We start from the raw sequence: 23,845 nt of genomic DNA, 5'->3' as shown, positions 1-23,845 counted from the left end.
CTTATTTCATATTTTACAATGTCCATTCTTTCTTCTTGTTTCCTTTTTAAGTCTTTCTACCTACTTGCCACTAGGTACATCAAATTTTCATCTGCTGCTTAAAAGTTATACATTTGTATTTTATTACCTTGACTTATTTTGACTTAGTCTTAGGTTATTTTTTCCTGGCAATATATAAAGCAGATCAATATCTATGTCTTTATTGTTTAACAAAATAATATCCATAGCATACCATCCTCTACCTCTCCTCTTGTTGCCAACTTTTTGTATTTCAGGAGTTTTAGTTACATATATTTGTAAGTGTACTTTTTACAAAATAATTAGTTCCAGCTCACCTATACGTCTTTCTATCCAACTGTAATGGGATTCTGGTGCTGCCCTAGTGTTAATTCACTATTATCTCTGGTGCCGCAGCTTACCTACCACATTACACCAAAGGTTTCTACCAAAGGCACCAAAGGATAATAAGTTAGTGTCTAGGAGGTCTAATCTTCAGGGCCTGAAATAGGCTATCCCTGATGTACCTCCAGATACAGGCTTACCCAGGTTATGTGGAGAAGACTAAAGATTAAATTGCTGGCCCCCATTCCTGGTTACTGTACTCTCCTGCTTCAGATCCTCAGTTTTCCAAAGACATCTGCAACTACTTGTGTTCTGTATGAGTTTCTCATCAGCTGTTTTATTAATCGATGAATAAGACCCTTAAGCCCATACAAACTCTATTTTTCTTTTTTGGCATCTCCAAAGTTGAATTCAAGAGAGACAGGGAATAGCTCATGTTAGTTTGCTATGTTGTACTGCACTGGCACTTTCCCCCTCCCTAACTTTGTATTTTTATTTATTCCATCATCCTATTTCTCTTAGGAATGTTTGATTACTCATATTCTAACTTCTTGCAACCAATGCTGAATTTATTGTCATACCTGATTGTTTAAATATGAGAGCAGTTAAAATTATGAACCTGTCTCTTATTATGCCTTTAGCCACATCTCGTTTCAATGTACATTCCTCATTTTCATCCCTTCATAAATAGTCTATATTTTTTATTTTTACTTTCATTTTCTCTTTGACTTGAACAATTGAGGAAACTTTTTTATTTGTAACTTTTTAATCTATTTAATGTTTTATTACATTGAGGCGAGATAATAGTGTCTTTTCAAGTTTTTCTTTTTTTGAATGTGATGCTTTTATTGTAGACTAATATGGGTGTTTTTGGTAAAAGTGACATGATGTGTTTTAGACCTTCTGGATCCATATTCATTTTTCCTTACTTAATCTAGGAAATTGAGAATTATATATACTGAAATTATACCTCATTGTTGTATTTTGTGTCTTACAGCTTTGGTTATCTATGTTGATGGCATGTTGAAAGTACATAAAATATGACTTCAAGATTTATCAACCTTTAAGTATACTTTGATGTTAATATTCTTACTGCTACTTTTGTTTGCAGTTGCTGGATAAACACCAGTGTATAAGTGTGTACCTATTTTTAACATAAACCTAATTGTAGCACTTTGTTTTATAGTAGCTTTAAAATAATATAATCACCTGTGGTTCCAGCTACTCAGAGGGCTGAGTTGGGAGGATCACGTTAGCCTGGGAGGTAGAGGCTTCAGTTGAGTGGTGATTGTGCCATTGCACCCCAATCTTTGCAAGAGAGTGAGACCTTGTCTCAAAATAAATAAAAAAATAAAAATATAATATTGGAATCTGTATTTTTTACTAAGAAAATTTAACCAATTTAAGTTTATAATTATAATTATGCAAGGTATAGGTGTTCCCACCTTATTTTATGCTATGTTTCTTTTATGTTTATTGGCTTTCACACTAAGGCTTGTCTTTAAGTTTTTGAAAAGTGTTTAAAAATTTAAGGACAAAATAAAAATTAAAATATTAAAAATGAAATTAAAATTTAATTTAAAAATGAAAAATTAACAAAATATAATTTGAATTCAAATAATCATTTGAATGTTTCATATGGAAGATTTTGATACAATCTTGGGTTCTAAGCAAGATTATTAAAATATAATTGTTACATTTTTAAAAAACTTATGTTTTTGGTTAGTTTTCTAATGATATTTACAACAGATAGTTATGTTCTTAGGTTGATCAGTATCCACTATTATTCCTTTTAAAGAATAATTTCTTCATTCTTATATTCTGAATTTTTTCTCATTCTCAGAGTATATCTTTAAGTAATTTATTAAGTATTTGTGGAGGATATAGTTTCCATGAGCTTCCCATACTGAGAATGACATTCTAATTCATTTATGAACTTCTTCCCTGAAAAAGTGGTAGGGCAAGTTTTATTGTTTTAAGTGTGTTTTAAAGGAAAAGTCTAACATAAAGCTTGCATTTGGATGCTTGTATTGTTTCCACCTTGTACTTTAAAAATTTTTAGCACAATTTATTGAAATAGGCCTTCTTTCATTGATTATTTGTCTTTTTAATTTGCTTTCATTGCTCTGTTTGTTTTTGTTTTGTTTTCATTTTAGTTCATTAATGTTTCCTTCAGTTTTTTTCCTATTTCTGTTTTTTTTCTAGAAACACTGTCATCAGTATCTATTACGTTTTTTATGGTTTTATTTTATTTGTTTTTTTTTCTGTGTCTGAGATTGTTTCTTAAATTTGTCTTGTCATATCAGCGATTTTATTTTTTGTAGCATTAATTATGCTTTTTGTTAATTTTTTATTCGGTAAAATATACCTGTATAGTTTACTGTCTTTACCATTTTAAGTGTACAGTTTAATTGTAATTAAATATGCTTTTAAATTCAAATTCATTTATGCTTTTTAGCACTTCTAACATGACTTAATTCTCTTATTAAATGTTTAGTTTTCTTACTCTTCATTCTTTCTTGCTTTTCTTTACTTTCTCTTCATCCTAGAATTTCAAAAAGTGATCTTAAAATATTTTTTTACTTATGGGATATATCATTTTGACAAGTTTACTTATTTGTGTGTTCAAGTTGATATTTTCTTTACCTTGATTTGCAGTATTTGTTAATAGACCTGTTTATGGTGGCCTGTTTTTTCTTTCCTTATCTTGAAATGAGACAAAAATCTTTTAGTAATTGGTTAGTCAGTAATTATTCACTTTTTGATGATGAATCTCATTTCTAGACTTAGATCAGGAGGGATATTTAGGTACCTCGTTTCCAACCCAGTTGCTATTTTCTAGCAGTCTGACATCTAGGGCAATTCTCTGTACTAAGGTGAGATACTCCCAAGTATTGCCACACAGTTCTCTAAGTTAAAGAGATAAAAAAGGTAATTTCCAGTCTTCACTGCTACCAAGGCACTTACTGAAGCCACCCATGTCTATATAGGTCTGCAGCTGAAAGTATGCAGTGTGCCATGCATCAGCCACCTTCCTGCATTTCCCCCAACAGTCGCTTTCTGAGCAAATATGGAATACTGAGGAAGTTAGAGAGCCCGGTTTGAGGCCCCATTCCTGGGCAAGACAGTAGGTGTTGTCCACTTTTTGCTTGGGACAGAATGGCTCTCAAGCCATCAGCGAGGGTGGTACAAAGTGTCTCCCTGATGTCAAAGGGGATCTTAGATAGATTTTTCTTAATTCAACTTCATGACTCTTTTATATTCTATGAACTGTTGTTTTTAGTTGTGGTGTTCATTTTTGATTATGAGTTTTTCTGTTTTTAATGTGATTTCACTGGCAGTTTAATGGAAGGTACAGCAAGGCTGGCTCAGGAACTGTTAGCCAGGTGCCATTTAAACTGACTGTCCGATTTCTCCCTTGCCATTCCTCCTCAGGAGTCACAGCAATTGCAACAATTAAAAAAATTCGACATTTCTCTTGAAGAAAAAATGGAGTCTAAAAGTTGGTTTATTTTATTTATTCAATTCTATGAAAAAGAATCTAGAAATGATATAAAATGCATGGGATAATAACATTAAGTTATCTTTATGGAAGTTTCCACTACCATGTAGGGAAGCTATAAATTGCTGCCTACTTAATAGCAAACAGTTACTTATTTAAAAAAGACTTCTAATTACAGGCCATCAACTATATCCAGCAGCAGCATCATTAATGACAAGTTTATGAGTACCTACTTAGGGAGTGACCTTGTTAGAGAAGCTCACCCTATGCTACATATGCTGCCATTAGTGTTACCATTCAGATTAGATTGTGATATTGTTCAGTCAGCCAGTTTTAGTTCATTTTGCATACATGATTCCCTAAGTAAAACACTTTTGTTAATACTGGATAGATACCATATGTAAACTTTTAAGCAGAAATTACAAAGAAATGTGGCAAAGCTTCATCTTAACACCAAAATGTAGTTAAAAACAGCTTTGATTTCTTTTGTGAAGCCACATTGTTGTAGGTAAGACATACATCACTCAAATACTCACAAAGATAACTAAAAATTTAGATCCCAATCTAGAAAGCACTTTATAAAGTTCTATGCAAATATTAGTTATTGATTTGCTTTTGTAAAGCAACAGCAGAAAATGTTGCCCTTATCTGATTGTAATATTTCTAGGACTAGAGCTCTCTTAAAACATTTCCTGCAAAGATATTTTTCACTTTTTAAAGAAAAATGTTTCCATGCTCTCACAGGATAAGTAGAGAGAGGGCAAAAGTTCAGTCTCACTATTTAAGTTTCTGTGTAAAGGATGTTTCTATTTCTAGCACAGTTATATTTGGATTCTATGGATCCAGTAATATAAGTGCATGTTCTGTATTCATCTTTTTGAAAAAAAAATTATACACAGCAGGTACACCTTCAGAATGTTAAATGAAAGCTCCTGTTCTCATAGGAATATGTATGTTTATTTGTGCTGAAATCCTGAGGTGCATATATATGGCTTTCATATTAAAGATGACAGAAGAGATGAAAAAGATGGTCTTGTAAGTTAAAAGACTTTGACCTGCAGTCCTTAACCTTTTCTTTTTATTTATGCCCTCCTAATCCCAAGTCTTTTCTCCAAACCTAGCTTCTCTGAAGCCCAAAAACTCCAACAGGCATCTCAGGCTCTATTTCTATTAACCAGCCCTGTTGACTTTCTATCCCTGCAGTCAGCCTGCCTGACCATTCTTGCAAACTCTTGGACCTGTACTTTGAAAAGGTTATTGATTCTTGACATAAATCTCTTAAACATGTGGAAAGGGAACTGCTCTAGAATAAGAAAACTCAACCTTTTACCAGCTATGCTTCATTTGTCAAGGTCCTTCACCCCTGTGAAAAGCAATTTTCTTTTCCTCATGAAATGGAGATATCTTGGGTCCATCTTGCTCACTTTGCTTGGAAATTAGGGTCCACGTCTGGACAAACAGGCCAAAGACACATGACATCTGATCTGGCTATAGGAACAAAAGACTAAACAAGCCATCCAGCAGCAGGTTGCCTCTGACCTTTCTCACAGGGTGATCTGGAGAATTCTTACAAGGTGTTTTCATTAATCTCCCTGAAGTATCTTGAAAGTAGATTCTATGTCATGTTCGTGTATCCTCAGTGATTAGCATGGTACCTAGCACGTAGTCTCAGTCACTAAAGGCCGATTAATTATTAAGGGAGGTGGAGGTCTGCTTTCTAAGCTTCATTAATAATAAAAGCAGCTGATTGAGCACCATTTTGCATTCAGTGTCAGAATGCTCAGAGACTATCAGAAGTGATCCATGGTTTCCAGTTGGAGTAATAACTTCTCATCTGAGAGGTTATGATGATGACATATGCCTTGGGGTTTGGGGGAAGATTAAATGAAAAATATATCCCAAAGCAACTGGTTCAGTTAGATACATGGTTAAGGGAGGAACAGAGGTAGGAAGAGTCAAATCTGATTTTGTTCCCACTCTACCACCTGTTTCTAGTGGGAACTTGAAAAGGTGTGTGACTTCCCTGAGCCCCTTTCCTCATCTGAACCATGAGGTTCACAACACCTGCCCTGCCTCCCCCAGTCATTTGCAATGATAAAGGGAGATGATTAAAAATAAAGGGGCCTACAAATGTAAGAAATTTAGTATTAGTGGAAAGAACCATGGGCTGGGATTTCTAAAACCTGGCTTTGGCACCTAATAGCCTTCCAAGGTAAGCTCACTAGACACAGGTCCATACTATATTAAACGGAAGGGTTCAGTTAGTGTATTTTGTTGCTTTTCTTGTCAAAAGTGATGGATTTGTAGAAATTCTCTTAATGTACATACAGAATTAAAATGATCACATATTTTTAATTTTAGGCCTTATGTGTACTAAGAAAATCTTGTCCATTCTGAATAATGTGAATTTACACAATTCATTCTGCTTTCGTATATGTAAAGAATTTAGCTATACTTAGTAACACTCCAAACTTTCAGCAGTTGTTCTCACCTCACTGCTAATTAGTTCAGTTCCCTCCTGTTATCCATTTTTGGTGAGATGGGAAGGGTAGACTAGATCAACATGGGCTGTTTCACAGTTTTACCTGGGTTTGTCCCACAATTTGTGGATTAATCTAGTGTATTTATTCACAAGAAGGAAAATATTGGCTCAGGACAAGAATTTCTAAACTCTGCAACCTTGACAACTACCTTCAGGTCCTTTGTTTCATAAATGTCACACCTGTTGTATGTGAAAGGGCCCTTGGAATTCCTCACATCTAGCATTTTTCATTTGGGAAACTGAGGCCCAGAGAAGCAACTTATAGAAGACACAGTGGTCTGAGAAAAGAAAGTCCAAAATGCCAGCAAGCTGCATGCCAGGTATTTGGTTACCCTACCAGGAGTTAATAAAATCTGTCACTTGCCCATAGTGCAGTGTTCACTGTGAAATCTGCCCTTTTGATTTCTTGCTTCTCTTTAAATTGAATCAGAGGTGTTCATTTTACTTCAGGTGTGACATTTTACAGCAGTTAGCACATTTAACTGAGAGGTGAAGCTAGGGTAATCATATTTGAGTTATTCAGATCATTCTTTCTTGGTCCTGGCTGAGTTTATTGAGGACATACTATATGCTAGACACTGTGCTAAGTGCTTTATGTGGGTTATATCACTTAATCATCCAATAAGGAAGGTTATGACTTATAAGGAACTGAATTTTACAGGCAAGGAAAGTGAAATAAAAGAGGTTAAGTAATTTTCTAATGCTCCATAGAGTATATGGTAGGCCAGAGATGAATTCAAGCAGTATAAGTTAACTACTCTTCATGCTTGGCACATGGTTGAAAGAACAAGAAGTAGATCTTGTCAACAGCGATTCGAAACCCTCTAAAATTACCTAAGTGTATGGATTTTCTGGATGCCTTAGCACATAGCCATATATGTTTGTGTGCATATACGTTATTTGTTTTTGTAGATTTATATATAAATAATGTGTCTAATGTCTAAGTACTTTTGCCCTTTTTTACGTTATTAGTTTATACTGGTGGAGGAGATTAGCCCTAATATTTATTAGAGGGAGAAAAAGTTATTTTTACAGCATCCTGCACATAGCAACTCTTCAACGAACGCCTATTGAATTCATCCTTATTTTCTAAGGAAAGTGGCAATGGATCAGAACGAGAAGATCCAGGTTTTAGTTCTGGTTTTAATGGTGATTCACTGTGAGGACAAGACCAGGTTGGCTGTCTTCTCCAATCTTTAGTCTTCCCGTGTCTAAAATGAGTTCAGAAGAGCCTACAGTTGGAGTATCCACTGGGCATTCAAGCCTATCTGACAGGCTAGCCTGGTATTGTCAGGATTCCAAAAGATCCATCCAGACTAGGACTTAGGATGAGTATAGACCTCATCAGTGAAGGGGTAGGGAATTGCAGGGATTTCTGAGCAGCACTGTAGTGTCTTTATACCTTCTTCCAATCTAGTCATTGAGAAAACTTGGGATTAGATTCCTTGCCAGGTGCACTAATACTCTGAGCATCTGCTAAAGGCAGGTAAGTAAGAATTGTACCACTTGTGCTGTGGTAAGAAACTAAAAGAGCCAGATTTTGTGCCTTATAAAAATAACATTTCCACATAGGGTCCTACTCTAGAAACTGTTCAAGCATAGAAGCCCCTAGGAGCCAGTGAGGGTGCAAGGAGCAATAGCCACACCAGCAAGATGGCCAGAGTGACCAGGTCAGGAAGAATGTAAGCAGTGTGAGTGGGGCAGAATCAAACTGAAAAGTTTCAAAATCACCTCTCAGCACCAAGAGCAGTAACAAGAGCTGTGGCAGTGCAGACCTCATGCCTTTTGCATAACAGGAGGGAGCACTTTACAAGGAACTTAGGAACCCTCAGGTTCTGGGCAGTTAGCCACTGGCATCCAAGGGGGTCGAATAGACCTGTCCTTGGTTCTTCCATCTTCCCTTTATCATCCTTCCCATGTGTCCCCATGAACTTGGTAAAAACCCAAGGGAATACAGGTTGCAAACCCAAGAGAGGGCTGAGGTTTATGAGGTGCTGTGGTCTCCACAGGTTCACATTGCTAGTCTGAAAACTCCACATTTCTGTCCTTCTGTCGGACTCACTCACTTCTGATAAGAAAACCTCTTAGCCTTACTTGGTTACAGTAATAGTAAAAGTTTATGGTCCCTCATGTACAGTCTTAAATCCAAAACGCTCCCAGTTTTTTTTGTAATTTTGTGTCAAACTAATTTAGTGGTACAACCTGACCTAACAGGATGCTATTTACAGTCTTTATGTACCTCGCTTAGTGGGAATATTCATGTTTGGTGGCAAAAATAATTCATGTGTTTGACTATAGAGTGCCTCCAAAGACCCTGCTGTAGATAATAAGCAATTTGTAGAAGATACATCGTAACTACTTTTCTGAAGTTGGAAGAATGCTGACTTCCATAAACATCTGGCCCCAAGGATTTCAGACAAGAAATTGTGAACCCATAAGTTGTTTTTCTTAAATTTGGGAGTATTTATTGATCCCCTAAGGAAACGAATGATTCCTTCAGTTCCTTCTTCTTCCCTTACAAAGAAAACAAAGCAGGGGGGAGGGACAAGCAAAACAAATGTAAACTGTGACTCTTATGCTAATAAGCTGTAGCAGAAGCTGTTGGAGGTCTGAGTCTTCGAAAGGAGCAGATCTTTTGGAGGACAGAAATCTGGATCTGTACCTTTCCTGCAATTAAAAGAAACAAAATATGTATCAGAGATTTCCCCGTGCAACTGCAGTCCTCCTCCTCTCTCCCTTTGCAGTGGAGCTGCTGATCAGAATGTGCTTGCAACTCACAGGATCATAGCGCCACCTTTCTTGCAGATTTGGAATAAATCTTCACACTTCCAGGTTTGGAATTAAATCACACTACCAGCTCACTTGCCTGCTTATGCCGTTCAGTTAGCTAGACTTAGCAAGGAAATAGTTCCTTGACACTCAAATCATAAAGGAAGAGCTGCAAAGAGGGCAATAAAAAGTGTTTTCTTCTCTTGGTCCCTGAGCAATTAAATTGGTAACCTAATCTGATGTTAGGGAGTATAGACCATAAACTGTGTTTAATTAGTTTGCACCCAGTGTCATTTCACACAGTAGACACTTTAATTTACAACTTGCTGCACTGCAGCACTTTTCTAGGCCTTTTACTATGTAATAAGGCATTCTTGTAGCTGCTGAGGCTTTACAAATATAGATACACTTTCTTAGTTCAGATTTTTTCTTTCTTTTCAATTTTCAGTTGCAAATCAAACATGCAGTTACAGAAGCAGAGATTCAAAAATTGAAGACCAAGGTAAGCACCGAAACATGGTGTTTGAATTTTACTTTTTAAACTTCAGATACTATGAATAAATCCAATCCTAGGACTAAAGGATTTGTCCCTGTATATTTGAAAGAATACAAATGTGATAGATTCATTTTCACTGTCAGGTACATAGACAAATCTGCCAGTGAGAGCAAACACCCACATCCCCCTCAGTGCAAATAACACAATATTTTAGTATATATATTTATGTATTTGCACATATGTGGCCTCTGAGATTTCCTTAAAAAGTAATATTTTTAATGGTTCAAGCATGCAAAGTATGTTTTGATTACTAATTCCTTAAGCAAAGCTACTATATCTCCTCTTTACTTACCTTATTATAAATAGATTTAATCATTTGTAGGAACAAATTTAGTATAGCACATCAATGTTTTATAAACCATTTCTAATTTCTAATAATTAAATCTTATAAACTTAATACATGCATAATTTAAGTGCCAGGTACTACTGGAAACTTTTAGTTGTTTGGTTCACATAATTTAAATTTGTGGGGGAGAAAAGGTCTTGATAAAAGGGAGTATGTATTATTAGTCTATATATTTTCATTGACAAACTTTAAGGCACTCGTATGAGACACAATTCTAGCAATTTTGTTTAGTTTTATCAAATATACAATTTCAAAGATTTAAAAATATATTTTTAATTACTTTTAAAGCAATATTCTTTATTGTTTCTGTGGTCTTTTAAAAATTAAAACATAATTACCCTCCCCCGCCCCCAACCACCACCACCACTACCACTAATGATCTCTTTTGTTGTTCACATTGAACACTTGTTTTGGTTTCTCCATGTGTTTTAAATGGAGATGAATTAGCAAGGCTATTTTGGTTAAATGCTATTCTCAGCTAATTCACTCTGCAGCTCTTTAGTCAAAATACGACTATACATCATTCACGGTGTTAGTCCAGCTCCGTGAATAATAATTTTAAATTAGTAGCGGTTGCTAAATAAACAACTTGATACAAAACATTGCTTAATAAAACATGCAGTAAATAACCTATTCCTGTTTTAAATTGTTATTGTCTCTTGACATAGAAAGAATTGAAGATTTTTTAAATTGTTGTTTTAAAAAGATCTCTTTTTCCCTGTGATTGTAAATGTTTTAATGGCGCTTATGTATTAGACTATAGACATTTAACTTAGAAAATACTATAAATTAGCATTTTATATTTTTTATCATTATATTGGCATGTAATATCCACAGATTAACACTTTATTATGATTCTTTATTATTCATTTTGATAATAGAATTACTAATCTTGAAATTGTTTTGGCTGCTTTCTAACTTTGTAAACGGTTTTGCAAATGTGTTTAGTTAAAAATATTTGCAAAAACATAGATGTGTGTGTATATAAATACGTGTTTACTTTTGCTAAGTGCTATATGATTTTGAACATTGATAGTTTATAATGACTTTGCATCCTTTTGAACTTTAAAGAAGGCATATAAAGTAGATAAAGTACCAGTTCGAAGGCCAGAGAGTTATTGGGAATGACTTTTGAGCCCTCACCTAAATGATCAGTCTTGGATTTCTGTAGAAATGAGGGTATTAGACTAGTTTACTATCTATTCCTAAGAGTCCCTAGAAGCAGAAAAACAAAAAGCTGGTTATGGCTTTCTGTTCCGTGGGAGGGAATTAAATTAACCAAGCAAAAATTTATACTTTTACTTACACTATCTTTTATATTTTTGTGGGAATTGAGGTTTATAACGCTTGAGAAATTCATTACACTACATGTAAAATAATGAGCTATAGAATATGTTCATGTTCCTTGAAATAAAGAATGAAATAAGATCACCAAAAGGGTTAAAAGCAGAGTGAAAGTGGTTAATGTTTATCAGATGATTCTTACGCCCAAGGAGCTATTTCAAGCATACTGATGTGTTATATCACAATTCTGTTGTATGGATGATATAATTGAGTACATGTCCGAGGTTTAATGGCCAATAATGGCAGAACTGGGATTCAAATCCATGCTGAATGACTCCAGAGATCCCCTCTTAACCATTAAGCCATACTGTGCTTCTAACTTCTCTCCTCCCTGGCCCTCTCCACTCCCTTTTTAGTTAATTTTTTATATATAATTATATATTTTTTAAAAACTCTCAAAACATGTTGACATTTGTTGGATATATCAGACTCTGAAACATCTTTTACTGCTCACAGAATTTCAGATCACATGGTGTGATGGAAATATCATGTGAGGTGGAATCCAATCCATGTTTTATCACTTATCAAATATGTGACTTTGGACAAATCATTTCACTTTTCAAGGCTTCCATTTTATCATCTATGGAATTATAAAAATAATACCTGCTTTTCTCATCTCAAGTAGTTTCAGTGATTGTTTATGATAATAGAACTTGATCTACAACATGCTATAAAAATGAGAGATTTTTGCCACAAAAGTGGCCAAATTATCTTTGCCTTGACATTTGCTTTCTCCAGCTGCAGGCAGCAGAAAATGAGAAAGTGAGGTGGGAACTAGAAAAAACCCAACTCCAACAAAACATAGAAGAGAATAAGGAAAGAATGTTGAAATTGGAAAGCTACTGGATTGAGGCCCAAACGTTATGCCACACAGTGAATGAACATCTCAAAGAGACTCAAAGCCAGTATCAGGCCTTGGAAAAGAAATACAACAAGGCAAAGAAGTTGATCAAGGATTTTCAACAAAAGTAAGCAGCTTCTAATGACTAAAGAATAGTTATGTTTGTCTAAAGAAGGTTTATGTCCAATAATTTTGTAATATCTAGTGGAACAGAGAAGATGACCTTAGAGATATCTTTCCTATCCAGGAGCATAGTTACAGCATAAATACACATTGAGTTTTGGAAGTCACTTCTATCACTTTCTCATGAGATTATGTTTTGTGTATTTTATAGTTTTTGGCTACCAGAGCCTCTTTGCTATTTTTGATAATTAATCGTTGTTTATAACTGTTAAAACATCTGAATTTCTTTATTCTTTTTGAAACACCTCTGTGACTTAGAAGCAAGAAGCCCAGCTGAAAGTCATGCAGAATGACTGACTATTGGATGTGGAGCACGCAAGCTGCAGCTGGGGCCTGAATCAGGCTGCTCCTCTCTATTCTTAGATCAGTAACTACAGAATTTCCCACCACAGACGGTGCACATATCGACTAGCAAAGCCCCCTGCCCTGCCACTCTGCATTTCTCAGCTGTTGAGAGAATCAGGAGGGTCTCCGTTCACTGCAGGGAGAGAGACCATTACCACATTCTGCTTCTGATTTTCAACAGCTGTTTCTGAGCTACTGCTCCTTTGCTTCCATCTCTTGGATCTCGGTGTAATGTCACGGAGACTGACCACGGAGATTTTTACTAGATTTTTTTCATCAGTTACTTCTGGCTAGTTAGAACAAATAAGTAGTACCAGTACCTTTTCTGGTCTTCCATGCCAAGCCTCAGAAGCTAAGCATATATGTAAGATTAACCATATTTCTGTTATTTCCTATTATGGAAAGAATGTTTTTAATATTTAAAAGAGATTGCTATCAAAAGTTTCTTGTTAAAAGGGGAGTTATTATTCTCTGTGACTATAAATTCAATACATCACTGTTTTAACTATTTGCCAAACTCTTTCTCATGAAATAATTTTATAGTAAATTTTGCTAAATTTGCATATTCTATTCCAGGTTTTCAAAATGGAGCTATTTCTCTTCTCCCCATATTATCCTTAGGTCTATAAGTGAGTGCCCCTCTTGATGTTTCTGACCCACCCAGCCCCCTCTTCACTGTTATTCATAGAAATCTTACAATTATCTTTTTTGAACTCTTATCTAGTTACATCAATTTACTATACTATGCTTATGACATTGGAAAAATGGAATTATTTCTACCTGACAAGTAATTATCTCCACTAAATTACTCAACGTGGGTCATTAGTGCAGTCGTTCCTATCTAAATATGTATGGGTGTTCTAGAATCAGGAGCTACAAAAGAAAATTATAGTAAGCAGAATCAAATCATTTTTCTTTGCCTTGTGACCCATTAAAGATGTTTTAGTTTCTTTCATTACTATGCTTTTTCCTCTAACTGATTGAATGTCCATTTAAATAACTGTTCAGTTGCTTATCCTACTATGCAGTTTATTGTTTCAGATAAGAACTTTCATTTATTGAGTGTATGATATAATCAGAACTATCATTTTCTTCTTAAGAGAGCTTGATTTCATCAAAAGACAGGAAGCAGAAAGAAAGAAAATAGAAGATTTGGAAAAAGCTCATCTTGTAGAAGTGCAAGGCCTCCAAGTGCGGGTGAGTTGTGTTCCCTAAGACACTAAATAATAAGATGGTTTTGCTGTACTTGGAGAGAAGTGCTGGTTTAGAGTTTTATAAATGGATTTGTTTTTCCTAGATTAGAGATTTGGAAGCTGAGGTATTCAGGCTACTGAAGCAAAATGGGACTCAAGTTAACAATAATAACAACATCTTTGAGAGAAGAACATCTCTTGGTGAAGTCTCTAAAGGGGATACCATGGAGAACTTGGATGGCAAGCAAACATCTTGCCAAGATGGCCTAAGTCAAGGTTTGTTTAACCCAACCACAAAAATCATTTTTGATGACTGTGTAATTTGGCCTTTTATTTTTCTTTTTCTGACCCAGAGATTTAAAAGTTGGAAATACCTTCCTACTATGGGAAAGAAGAAAAGGCTTATCAAAATAGGAGTCAATCATTTTAGCTCTTGTCTTATCAAAAAGAAATACTTTAATATGTAGAATTAACAAATCCCCACTAAAGACAAGCCAAATACTATTTAAAAATCGTCATACAATTGACAGATTTAGTAAACTGCCTTACAAATTGTAGTTCATCCTATCTAGGAGTACAATGGTGCAGTCTCAGCTCACTACAACCTTCGCCTCCCAGGTTCAAGCAATTCTCATGCCTCAGCCTCCCCAGTAGCTGTGACTATAGGCATGTGCCACCACGTCTGGCTAATTTTTGTATTTTTAGTAGAGGTGGGCTTTTGCCTTGTTGGCCAGGCTGGTCTCGAACTCCTGACCTCAGGTGATCCACCTGCCTTGGCTTCCTAGAGTGCTAGGATTACAGGCATGAGCCACCACGCCCAGCCAAGCTTTAGAATGTTAAGTCACTAGAATAAAGATCTTTTTCATAATATCAGAAGGCAGACTGCTGCTTTCAGCACTTGAGATTCATGTAGTTAACGAAGTCCATATAGTTTTGTGCTTTTACCATGGTGTACTGTGTATACTTCTTAGGTCTTTCATGTCAAAGACCAAATAAGACCAAAACACTGGAAACATTTGGTATTATAAATGATTATCTTCGTTCATACACCAACCATAAATAAATTACTTATGTTCTTACACACACAACATTCTTAGATTGTACGTGTATGAACATGAATGACTTTTAATATCTGTGGTATATTTGCAAATTAGAAAACACATAATAATTATAAAGATAAATACACAGAAATGTGTGGCTTCATCTTTTTAAATATATATATAGTAGTCCCTGGAAAATGAAAATAAAAGAATGTGGTACAGCAGGGTTGTCATGACAGGACTGGCAACTCAGAGGCAACACTTTGACGTGCAGTAAAATCCTGTTATAATGGGCTTTTTAGTTTTTTCATGATCTTTCTCACATATTAAAATGTCTCCAGTGAAGTTTTCCTGATAAGCAAGTGTTTATATCCTATCATGAACTTTTAGAACTAAACTCTTAGCTATTAAAAATGGAAAGTATTAGAAATCTTCATTTAAAATTAAAATGATATCTAGAGATTTGAATCCATTCACTGGGTTTATATCCTTCTAATGGGTTTTCCCTAAATAGGATGTAATTTATAAATAGTGCCTCTTAGGCAGCTGAAAGAGGAGGATTTAGCATTAGCATTACCACTAAGTGAGGAGCTGTGTGACTTCAGGAAGAGTATTTAGCTTCTCTGGGTTGATATTACTGTGCATATTATTTTAAAAGTAGTATTTCCTTCTTCACCACTTTAAGGCCTGTTTTGAGACTATATGGTTTAGTCTTTGAAACCAAAAAAGTAATTTATTTGAGCTCTTATGGAATTATAATTATACCTGGAACACTATAAGATTGATATCTAAAGAAAAACATCAGGAATCAAACCAAATTTTTTACTTTTTGAATATTTTAATTTTTAAAAAATTATAGTTTATATATAATAAATACATATTCCTGCTGTGGCATACTCAAAGTATGAGCAGTATCTAGTAGCTTTTCATTTCTATTCATTTCTTTCAGTTTAGAAATCTCTATCTTGTCAAACATATAATTAATGGTGTTTATTAAATTATATGACTACAGAAGATCAACACGCTATACTATTAACATGCTGATTTGGATCAAAACCTTACATTTCTTGTGAACCCTTTTTCTATTCTACACCCTCCATTTTTCCACATAATTATCAGTTTCCCTAGCAACACTGTTGGTTCACAGTGAGATGTGGAGACTACTAATTCTTACTGAAACCAATCCATGCTTGTGCAGTAGAGGTAGAATCAGTCATCTCAGACATTAGTAGCATACATATCAAGTGCTCTTCCAGTTTTGCTGTGAGGACAGTCAGTGATAAATCTCTTTGAATTCCAATTGCTTGATCACATAAACTAAAATGGCTTGGTCAGTAGCTAGATAGGAATGCTCTGGAAAGCACTTTTCTAAATTGATCCCTTGCTTCTGTTGCTAGGTAATGCTGAAATACTAGAGGTTTAGAAAGGAAAGTAAGGCTGCAGACCTAACATAGGCCATTCCACATTTAAAAATCCACCACCAACGTTTTGTACCAGGAGAGGTGTAGCACTTCCAGTAGTTCCCAAAGTTCCTAGATGCAAGTGTTATCCTCCCGACCTTCTACTGACTGTCCAATTCTGAGTTGCTTTTCAGGCACTGGAGTGGTAGGATGAGTGGTTTAGCATGTTTTTAGGCATTGAGGTAGCTCATGAAGCAAAAGAATGATCAAGTATAGGTCAATGAAAATGGTCAGAGTGAAATAGTAAAAGGAAGGGAAGGCAAGCTAAGGAGGAAGGAAGGAAGAGCCTCTGAGCAGCCGTTTCTTATGTGTACTCATGCTCATCCAAAATGATGTGACTCTCAATATTGAATTATAAATTTTTGAGGAGTAAAACCTTTTTCCAAACCATACAGAAATTTAGCACAAATTTAAAATTATGTTTGACCACCATTTGTATGTTTCTCACTAAAACCTAAGCCAACTCAAGTATTATTAAAATTTTGATAACAATCATCAATACAAATTTGTTATTTAATATATTGTAACACTTTTTTCTTATCATGATTACATAAAGCAGATGTAACAAATTTTTTTCCACCAAGAGCCGTAACATACCCCAAATCCATTCTAGTTTATATCAATGTGCTGATCAAGTATTTTCCTTGTGTTCCAGGAGAGGAAAAATGATAATTATGCCCTGCTGCTATGTTTCATGCTTGTCATTTCTTAGTGCCTAAATAATGCCAGGATTAGGATAAAAACAGAGAATAGGTATGTTAGAGTGATCTTGGTAGGCTAAAAGCTTGTAATATTAGTTTTATTGGATTTCCTAGAAAAGTCACAGAAGCAATACATTCTGAACTTCTAGATATTCCAGGATCCTTATGTTGATACCATTTGCAGCTTCAAATATTTTGAAGGCTGGTTTGCTAAAGGATTATGCATATCCCATAGAGATACTGAAAGAAAGACTAGGGCCAGTAGGTGGAAGTTACCTATGAAGGCATATTTCTGACTGTTCTACCATGAGAGATCAGGAGTAAGTATGATATCATTTAAAAAATTATTTTGAACACTGAAAACCTGCTTCCAGGCAGGCCTTAGGTGGTACACGGACTTGTAAGAGAAAGAGTGGCTACTAGGCAGAAAGAAAGTACTAGGTCCTGCCGATTATACTGCAAGGTATATGATTTGTGGGATCAAGGATGAAAGAGGAAAAGTTTGGTAGGAGACAAATAAATAGAATTTAAGGCACTATGTAAGCATCTCAAAAGATGAGAGGGAATTCAAAGAAGAGAAAATTGAATAACATTAGCATAATTTTTTTTCTGATTCATAGTCTTTATGTTAAAAAGGTAAAGCCATTTGAAATGGCATAGTGTGTTCTTGGAGTAGAAGTGGGCTTTGACTGCAGAAGGGTTTGTACATAATTTTGTAAGCATTGTGAGCCATTTACAGTTTTGAGGCATAACAGGAACTTAGTCACTTGTAGGTTTGTAAATGTAATTCAAGGATTTCTGTGAAGTTTGAATATTGCTACCAAGTGCTGCTTCATTTCATTCTCACACCTACCTACTCAGTGAGTGGACCACCAGTTAGGTAATACTGCATGTTATCTTCCCAAAAGTGTGAACAAGGAGGGTTATATAAGGCATTTTATACTTTGTTCCCTTAGTTACTTACTGTTCCTTAGCTCTAATGAGAACTGAGCAAGAAAAAAATATACTCCAGCCTGATTGATACAGCAAGATCCTGTCTCAAAAAAAAAAAAGTGACATTGAAAGCTATTCAATATCCTGTTAATATTAGCAACCTGAATCCAGAAATGTAATTAAAATATATATAATATGACTAACTTGAGTCTATGTAAACAACACAAAATTGTTTTAACATTAGAAAACCTACTCATATAATTAACACATTAACTAGAGGAAAAATACATATAATTATTTCAGTAGACGAAGACAAACATTTAATGAAGTTTAATACCTTTTCAAGTTTGAAAGTTTTATCAAACTAAAAATATGGAGGAACTTCCATAACTTCATATTGTGAGGCTAACAAAAGTCTCTGTCACACATTATATGAAGTGGAAATATGTTATACTCAAGAATTTCCTTTAAAGTTAAGAATGCTTTTAATATTTCATCACTAAGTGTATTACTACTGCTTCTATTCAGTGTTGTCCTAGAGGTCCTAGCAAGTACTACCAGATAAGCAAAAGAAATCAAAGATTTAAGGAATGAAAATAATCAAAATTTTCATTATTCACTGATAATAAAATTGCATACATTAAAAAACTCAAGAGTCTTCTGATTATTAGATGTTATAAGAATTAACAGGGTAGATGGATTTAAGAAGCATCAGACATCAATCATTTCCAACAAACAAAATGTAATTTTCTAAAATATACCATAAAAATAGCAAAAACTATGTATAAGGTAGTCAGTGACGAATTTAACAAAAGATCTGAAGACCCATAGAAAGACATGAAAGAAGACTTACATAAATTGAAAGAGAAAGGAAGCCTCAATATTATAAAAATGCTTTTTATGCAAAATTAATCTATATATCCCATGCAGTTTTAATTAGAATTCAAACAGGGCTTTTAACTTCCTTAGAATTTGGTAAGTTGTTTCTAAAATATATATGGATGAATTGCTTGGCCCAGAATAGGGCCAGGTTCTCCTGAGGAAGAACAAGATGAGGAACTTGTTCTTCTAGATACTGAGATTCGTTATGAAGTAAAAGTGATTAAGACCATGTGGTATAGTCCCAGCAATTGTCAAGTGGTCTAATATGCAGAATACAGAGTCCAGAAGCAGACTGACACATTTATGTCATTTTGAGAATAATACAGAGCAGACACTGCAGTTCTGTGGGTAAAGGATGGACTAATAAATGGTGCTAGGAAAATTGACCATACATATGGAAAAAATGAATTGGATTCTACCTCACATTATTCATGAAATAAATTCCAAATGGATTACAGTCTCAAATTTGAAAGATGGTACTTAACACTCTTAGAAGAAAATGTAGGATTTCATATGATTTCTTTTTTTTTTATTATACTTTTTAGGGTTTTAGGGTACATGTGCACAATGTGCAGGTTTGTTACATATGTATACATGTGCCATGTTGCTGTGCTGCACCCATTAACTCATCATTTAACATTAGGTATATCTCCAAATGCTATCCCTCCCCGCTCCCCCCACCCCACAACAGGCCCCTGTGTGTGATGTTCCCCTTCCTGTGTCCATGTGTTCTCACTGTTCAGTTCTCACCTATGAGTGAGAACATGCGGTGTTTGGTTTTTTGTCCTTGCTATAGTTTGCTGAGAATGATGGTTTCCAGCTTCATCCATGTCCCTACAAAGGACAGGAACTCATCCTTTTTTATGGCTGCATAGTATTCCATGGTGTATATGTGCCACATTTTCTTAATCCAGTCTATCATTGTTGGACATTTGGGTTGGCTCCAAGTCTTTGCTATTGTGAATAGTGCCGCAATAAACATACGTGTGCATGTGTCTTTATAACAGCATGATTTATAATCCTTTGGGTATATACCCAGTAATGGGATGGCTGGGTCAAATGGTATTTCTAGTTCTAGATCCCTGAGGAATCGCCACACTGACTTCCACAATGGTTGAACTAGTTTACAGTCCCACCAACAGTGTAAAAGTGTTCCTATTTCTCCACATCCTCTCCAGCACCTATTGTTTCCTGACTTTTTAATGATCGCCATTCTAACTGGTGTGAGATGGTATCTCATTGTGGTTTTGATTTGCATTTCTCTGATGGCCAGTGATGATGAGCATTTTTTCACGTGTCTTTTGGCTGCATAAATATCTTCTTTTGAGAAGTGTCTGTTCATATCCTTTGCCCACTTTTTGATGAGGTTGTTTGTTTTTTTCTTGTAAATTTGTTTGAGTTCATTGTAGATTCTGGATATTAGCTCTTTGTCAGATGAGTAGATTGCAAAAATTTTCTCCCATTCTGTAGGTTGCCTGTTCACAAAAATTCCAAATCGTAAAAAGGTTGGATGAATTTGACCACAGTAATATTAAGAAAATCTGGTCATTAAAAGACATTATAAAGTACATGGAAAGAGAAGCCGAAAGTTGAAGAGGGTATTTGTAGCACGTATAACTAAGAAAAATATAGTGTTGTCCACAGTAAATTAAGAACTCACATAAATCATAAAAAAAACACAACCAGCATAGTAGAAAAATGGGCAAAACGCATAAGAAGTTCACAAAAGCAGGAACCTAAACATTAGTCAACATAGACATTCAACTTCACTAGCAAAAATCAAACAATTGGCAAAGATAAAGTGTCACAGTAAAATGTGATAGCCAGCACATGGAAAAACAGGAAAATTCATAAAACCGTTTCATTAAAATAATTTGGCATTATCCATTAAAATAGAAGATGTGAAAATCCCATGGCCCGACAAATTTACTTCGATGTGTATATATATCCTCCAGAAACTCTTGTCAGTGTATACCAAAAGGCATATTCAAAAACATTCCATGTAGCATTGTTTGTATAGCTGCAGTAAAAAGTTAATTAATTTTAGTTACACCTTTCAACATAATGTTGAACAAACAAACCAGCTAACTAAAAAACAATTTGCAGAATATTATATGCAATTCACTACCATGCATCTGAAGTTTAAAAGCAAGAAAGACTAATCAATATATTCTTTAGGGATAAATTTATGGAATAACTAGAAGAAAATGCAGGGGTTACAACTGGAAATAGAGAACAGAGAGGGCTTCAAAAGTAATAATTTTATAGTTTAGGCTTGATGGAGGTATATGGTTGTCTTTTTTTTTCTTTTTTCATATGACTTACATATATGGTATACATTTTTGTATAAATGTTTTAGACTAGAAACTTTAAAATAATTAAAAGGTAAGAATAAGAAAACCACAAAAGATTTTTTAAGCTAAAAAATATATATTAGTTTAAGGTTTAGTAAGAAAATAAAAAAGGATAGCATCAGCCAGACATTTATATCCGTAAGAGTGTTCCTAAGGTCACTGGACTCCTCCAAGAAATCATTTTCTTTGTCCTTTTTGCCTTTCTCTTGATCCCTCAAAATTAGCAGCTCTTTTCAGATACCTGTGGATTTGAGGCCAGGCCAGACCCCTACCACCATATCTGATTTATTTCCTAATAGAGTTTGAGAGTACATTAAGCATTCTCTTTTAGCATTGGAACCTAGAATTTTAAAATAAGGTTAAAGGCATGATTAAAGCCAGAATTTATTAAATGGAAAGTCATTAAAAGAAAAGTGAATGCTTGCACTGCATTATCAGGAGAGTCTCATCCAAGAGCATTAGATACACAGCAATGAGGTAATTATTTCATGCTGTCACACTGTTTAGTTCTAAATTGGAGCCTAGGGAATTCTAGAGTAGATTCAGCCTTTTTAAAAATATATATATATATTATGCATACAGATATAATGTGGTAAACTTTCACAATTTTCATTTTTCCTGAAAACTTATTTTCTATTTTGTTTAATCCCCAATAAATAATTTTGACCATGAAATACTGAATTGCACTAATTAAAGGGTGAACATTCCTGGTAAATCACTATGGGAAATTTTAATGAACAAGCCAAGTGAATGAGAAATCAATATTTATTGATTATTTTCTGGCATATCATTAAGGCCAAAATCTGTCCTCTTACTCAAAAAGCAAGGCACCTAAATTGCCTGTCTAGTTTTGTGCAAGTTTTGAACCTGACTACTTGTAAACGATTAAAACTTTTGTTGCCAAATCAATGAGACATTCTAAAGGAGGTATTCAGTTGCAAATTGACAGCTCTGCTTCATTCATATTTCTCAGTGCATCTTCATAAGTTCATAGAATCCACCAGACCCTTCAGTCATACTGAGTTATAAAATAGTACTGGGAGATATCTAGGCCAGACACGGTGGCTCATGCCTGTCTTCCCAGCACTTTGGGAGGCCAAGGCGGGTGGATCACCTGAGGTCAGGAGTTCAAGACCAGCCTGGCCAACATGGGGAAACCCTGTCTCTACTAAAAATACAAAAATTAGCTGGGCCTCGTGGTGGGCACCTGTAATCCCATCTACTCGGGAGGCTGAGGTGGGAGAATCACCTGAACCTGGGAGGCAGAGGTTGCAGTGAGCCAAGATAGTGCCCCTACACTCCAGCCTGGGACAGAGCAAGACTCTGACTCAAAAAAAAAAAAAAAAAAAAAGTTGCTTTAAGAAGAAACACAATATTACTTTGTCAGAATGAGCTTTAACTTAGTAATTTTCTGTTCATTTTAGGAAAAGTGGGCTACTTTGTTTTGGCTTTTGAATTTTACTTGCTTTTAATAGAACAATATACATTATGATCTTTTATAAGTAAAGATAATTTTAACCCAAATGTGAGTAATTTCTTTTCAAGGAAACTTCAGAAGACTACAGTATTCCAAATTATTTCTTATATTGATATATGGTCTGATTCACCATGATATATACATGATATTATGGTCTGGTTCACCTGGTTCACCATGAAATTCTAATTATAGATTAAATAATAACCGTATAGCTATGCTAAGATAAAATTGACCAGGCTAGGATATCAGGGTAGAGGGATCTAAAAGTATGAAGGAGAAGATGCTACCCAGTGTGGTTTGTATATGACGTGTTGCCCTGGGCTCCTACATTGTTTTCAAGGTGGGTCACAGTGTTCACGTAAGATATCTAATAGCCAAGAGGGAAACATGACCAGTCACAGAGGTTGAAGCATCTGTAAAGTTAAAACTGAACAGATGAACAGTTATTTAGTACCAGAAAATTCTGCTCTGTGTATGGTTCTGAAAATTGTGCCAACTATATTATTTCAGTAATTAGAGTATCAAGGTCCATCAGGTTATGACTGAGTTCCTTTAAGTAGACATGAAATAATTCTGTTTTAATACTATACAGTAATCATGTCTAAGACCTATAAGGGATAAATCCACTTACAAGGAAACTAAAGAAACATTAGAACATAGGTATACCAAAAAAGACTGTTGCTTATGAGTTTTTTATGACACTAAGGGTTTTTTTTTGAACATTGAAAAAGTCATTCAGGTATTAATTTTTGGTTTTAAGTTAATGTTTGATTTACTCAAGTTACATTATCAAAAACCTAATTCTTTAAATTTTTTAGTTTGTTGAAAGCCACTGTTAAGGAATTTTTAATATTTAGTTTATTTACAAACTTTATTACAAACTATTTCCAAGCTTAACTAATGAAACACCTATAAAAATTTAATGATACATTTACAAATTTGATATATTGCATTTTCTATTTAAGTACTATTACTAGGAGACTGGCAATCTTTGCAAGTACTTAAAAAATTCTTGCACATCTATTATATTACACT

The 23,845-nt window shown here is 34.8% G+C and overlaps 1 protein-coding gene across 1 annotated transcript in view; it reads left to right on the top strand.

Moving 5' to 3' along the window:
- The window catches only part of PPP1R9A (protein phosphatase 1 regulatory subunit 9A), a 390,403-nt gene that overhangs the window by 331,895 nt on the left and 34,663 nt on the right, over window positions 1-23,845 (top strand). Inside the window, 4 exon segments of the mRNA XM_063667554.1 lie at window positions 9,604-9,657; window positions 12,140-12,369; window positions 13,871-13,967; window positions 14,068-14,239. Of these exon segments, the coding sequence (XP_063523624.1) occupies window positions 9,604-9,657; window positions 12,140-12,369; window positions 13,871-13,967; window positions 14,068-14,239 (553 nt within the window).

Source organism: Pongo pygmaeus, chromosome 6 (assembly GCF_028885625.2).
Source record: "Pongo pygmaeus isolate AG05252 chromosome 6, NHGRI_mPonPyg2-v2.0_pri, whole genome shotgun sequence".
Lineage (NCBI taxonomy): Eukaryota > Metazoa > Chordata > Mammalia > Primates > Hominidae > Pongo > Pongo pygmaeus.
The sequence above is the reverse complement of the archived record's forward strand: the minus strand, read 5'-3'. Positions and strand labels throughout refer to the sequence as shown.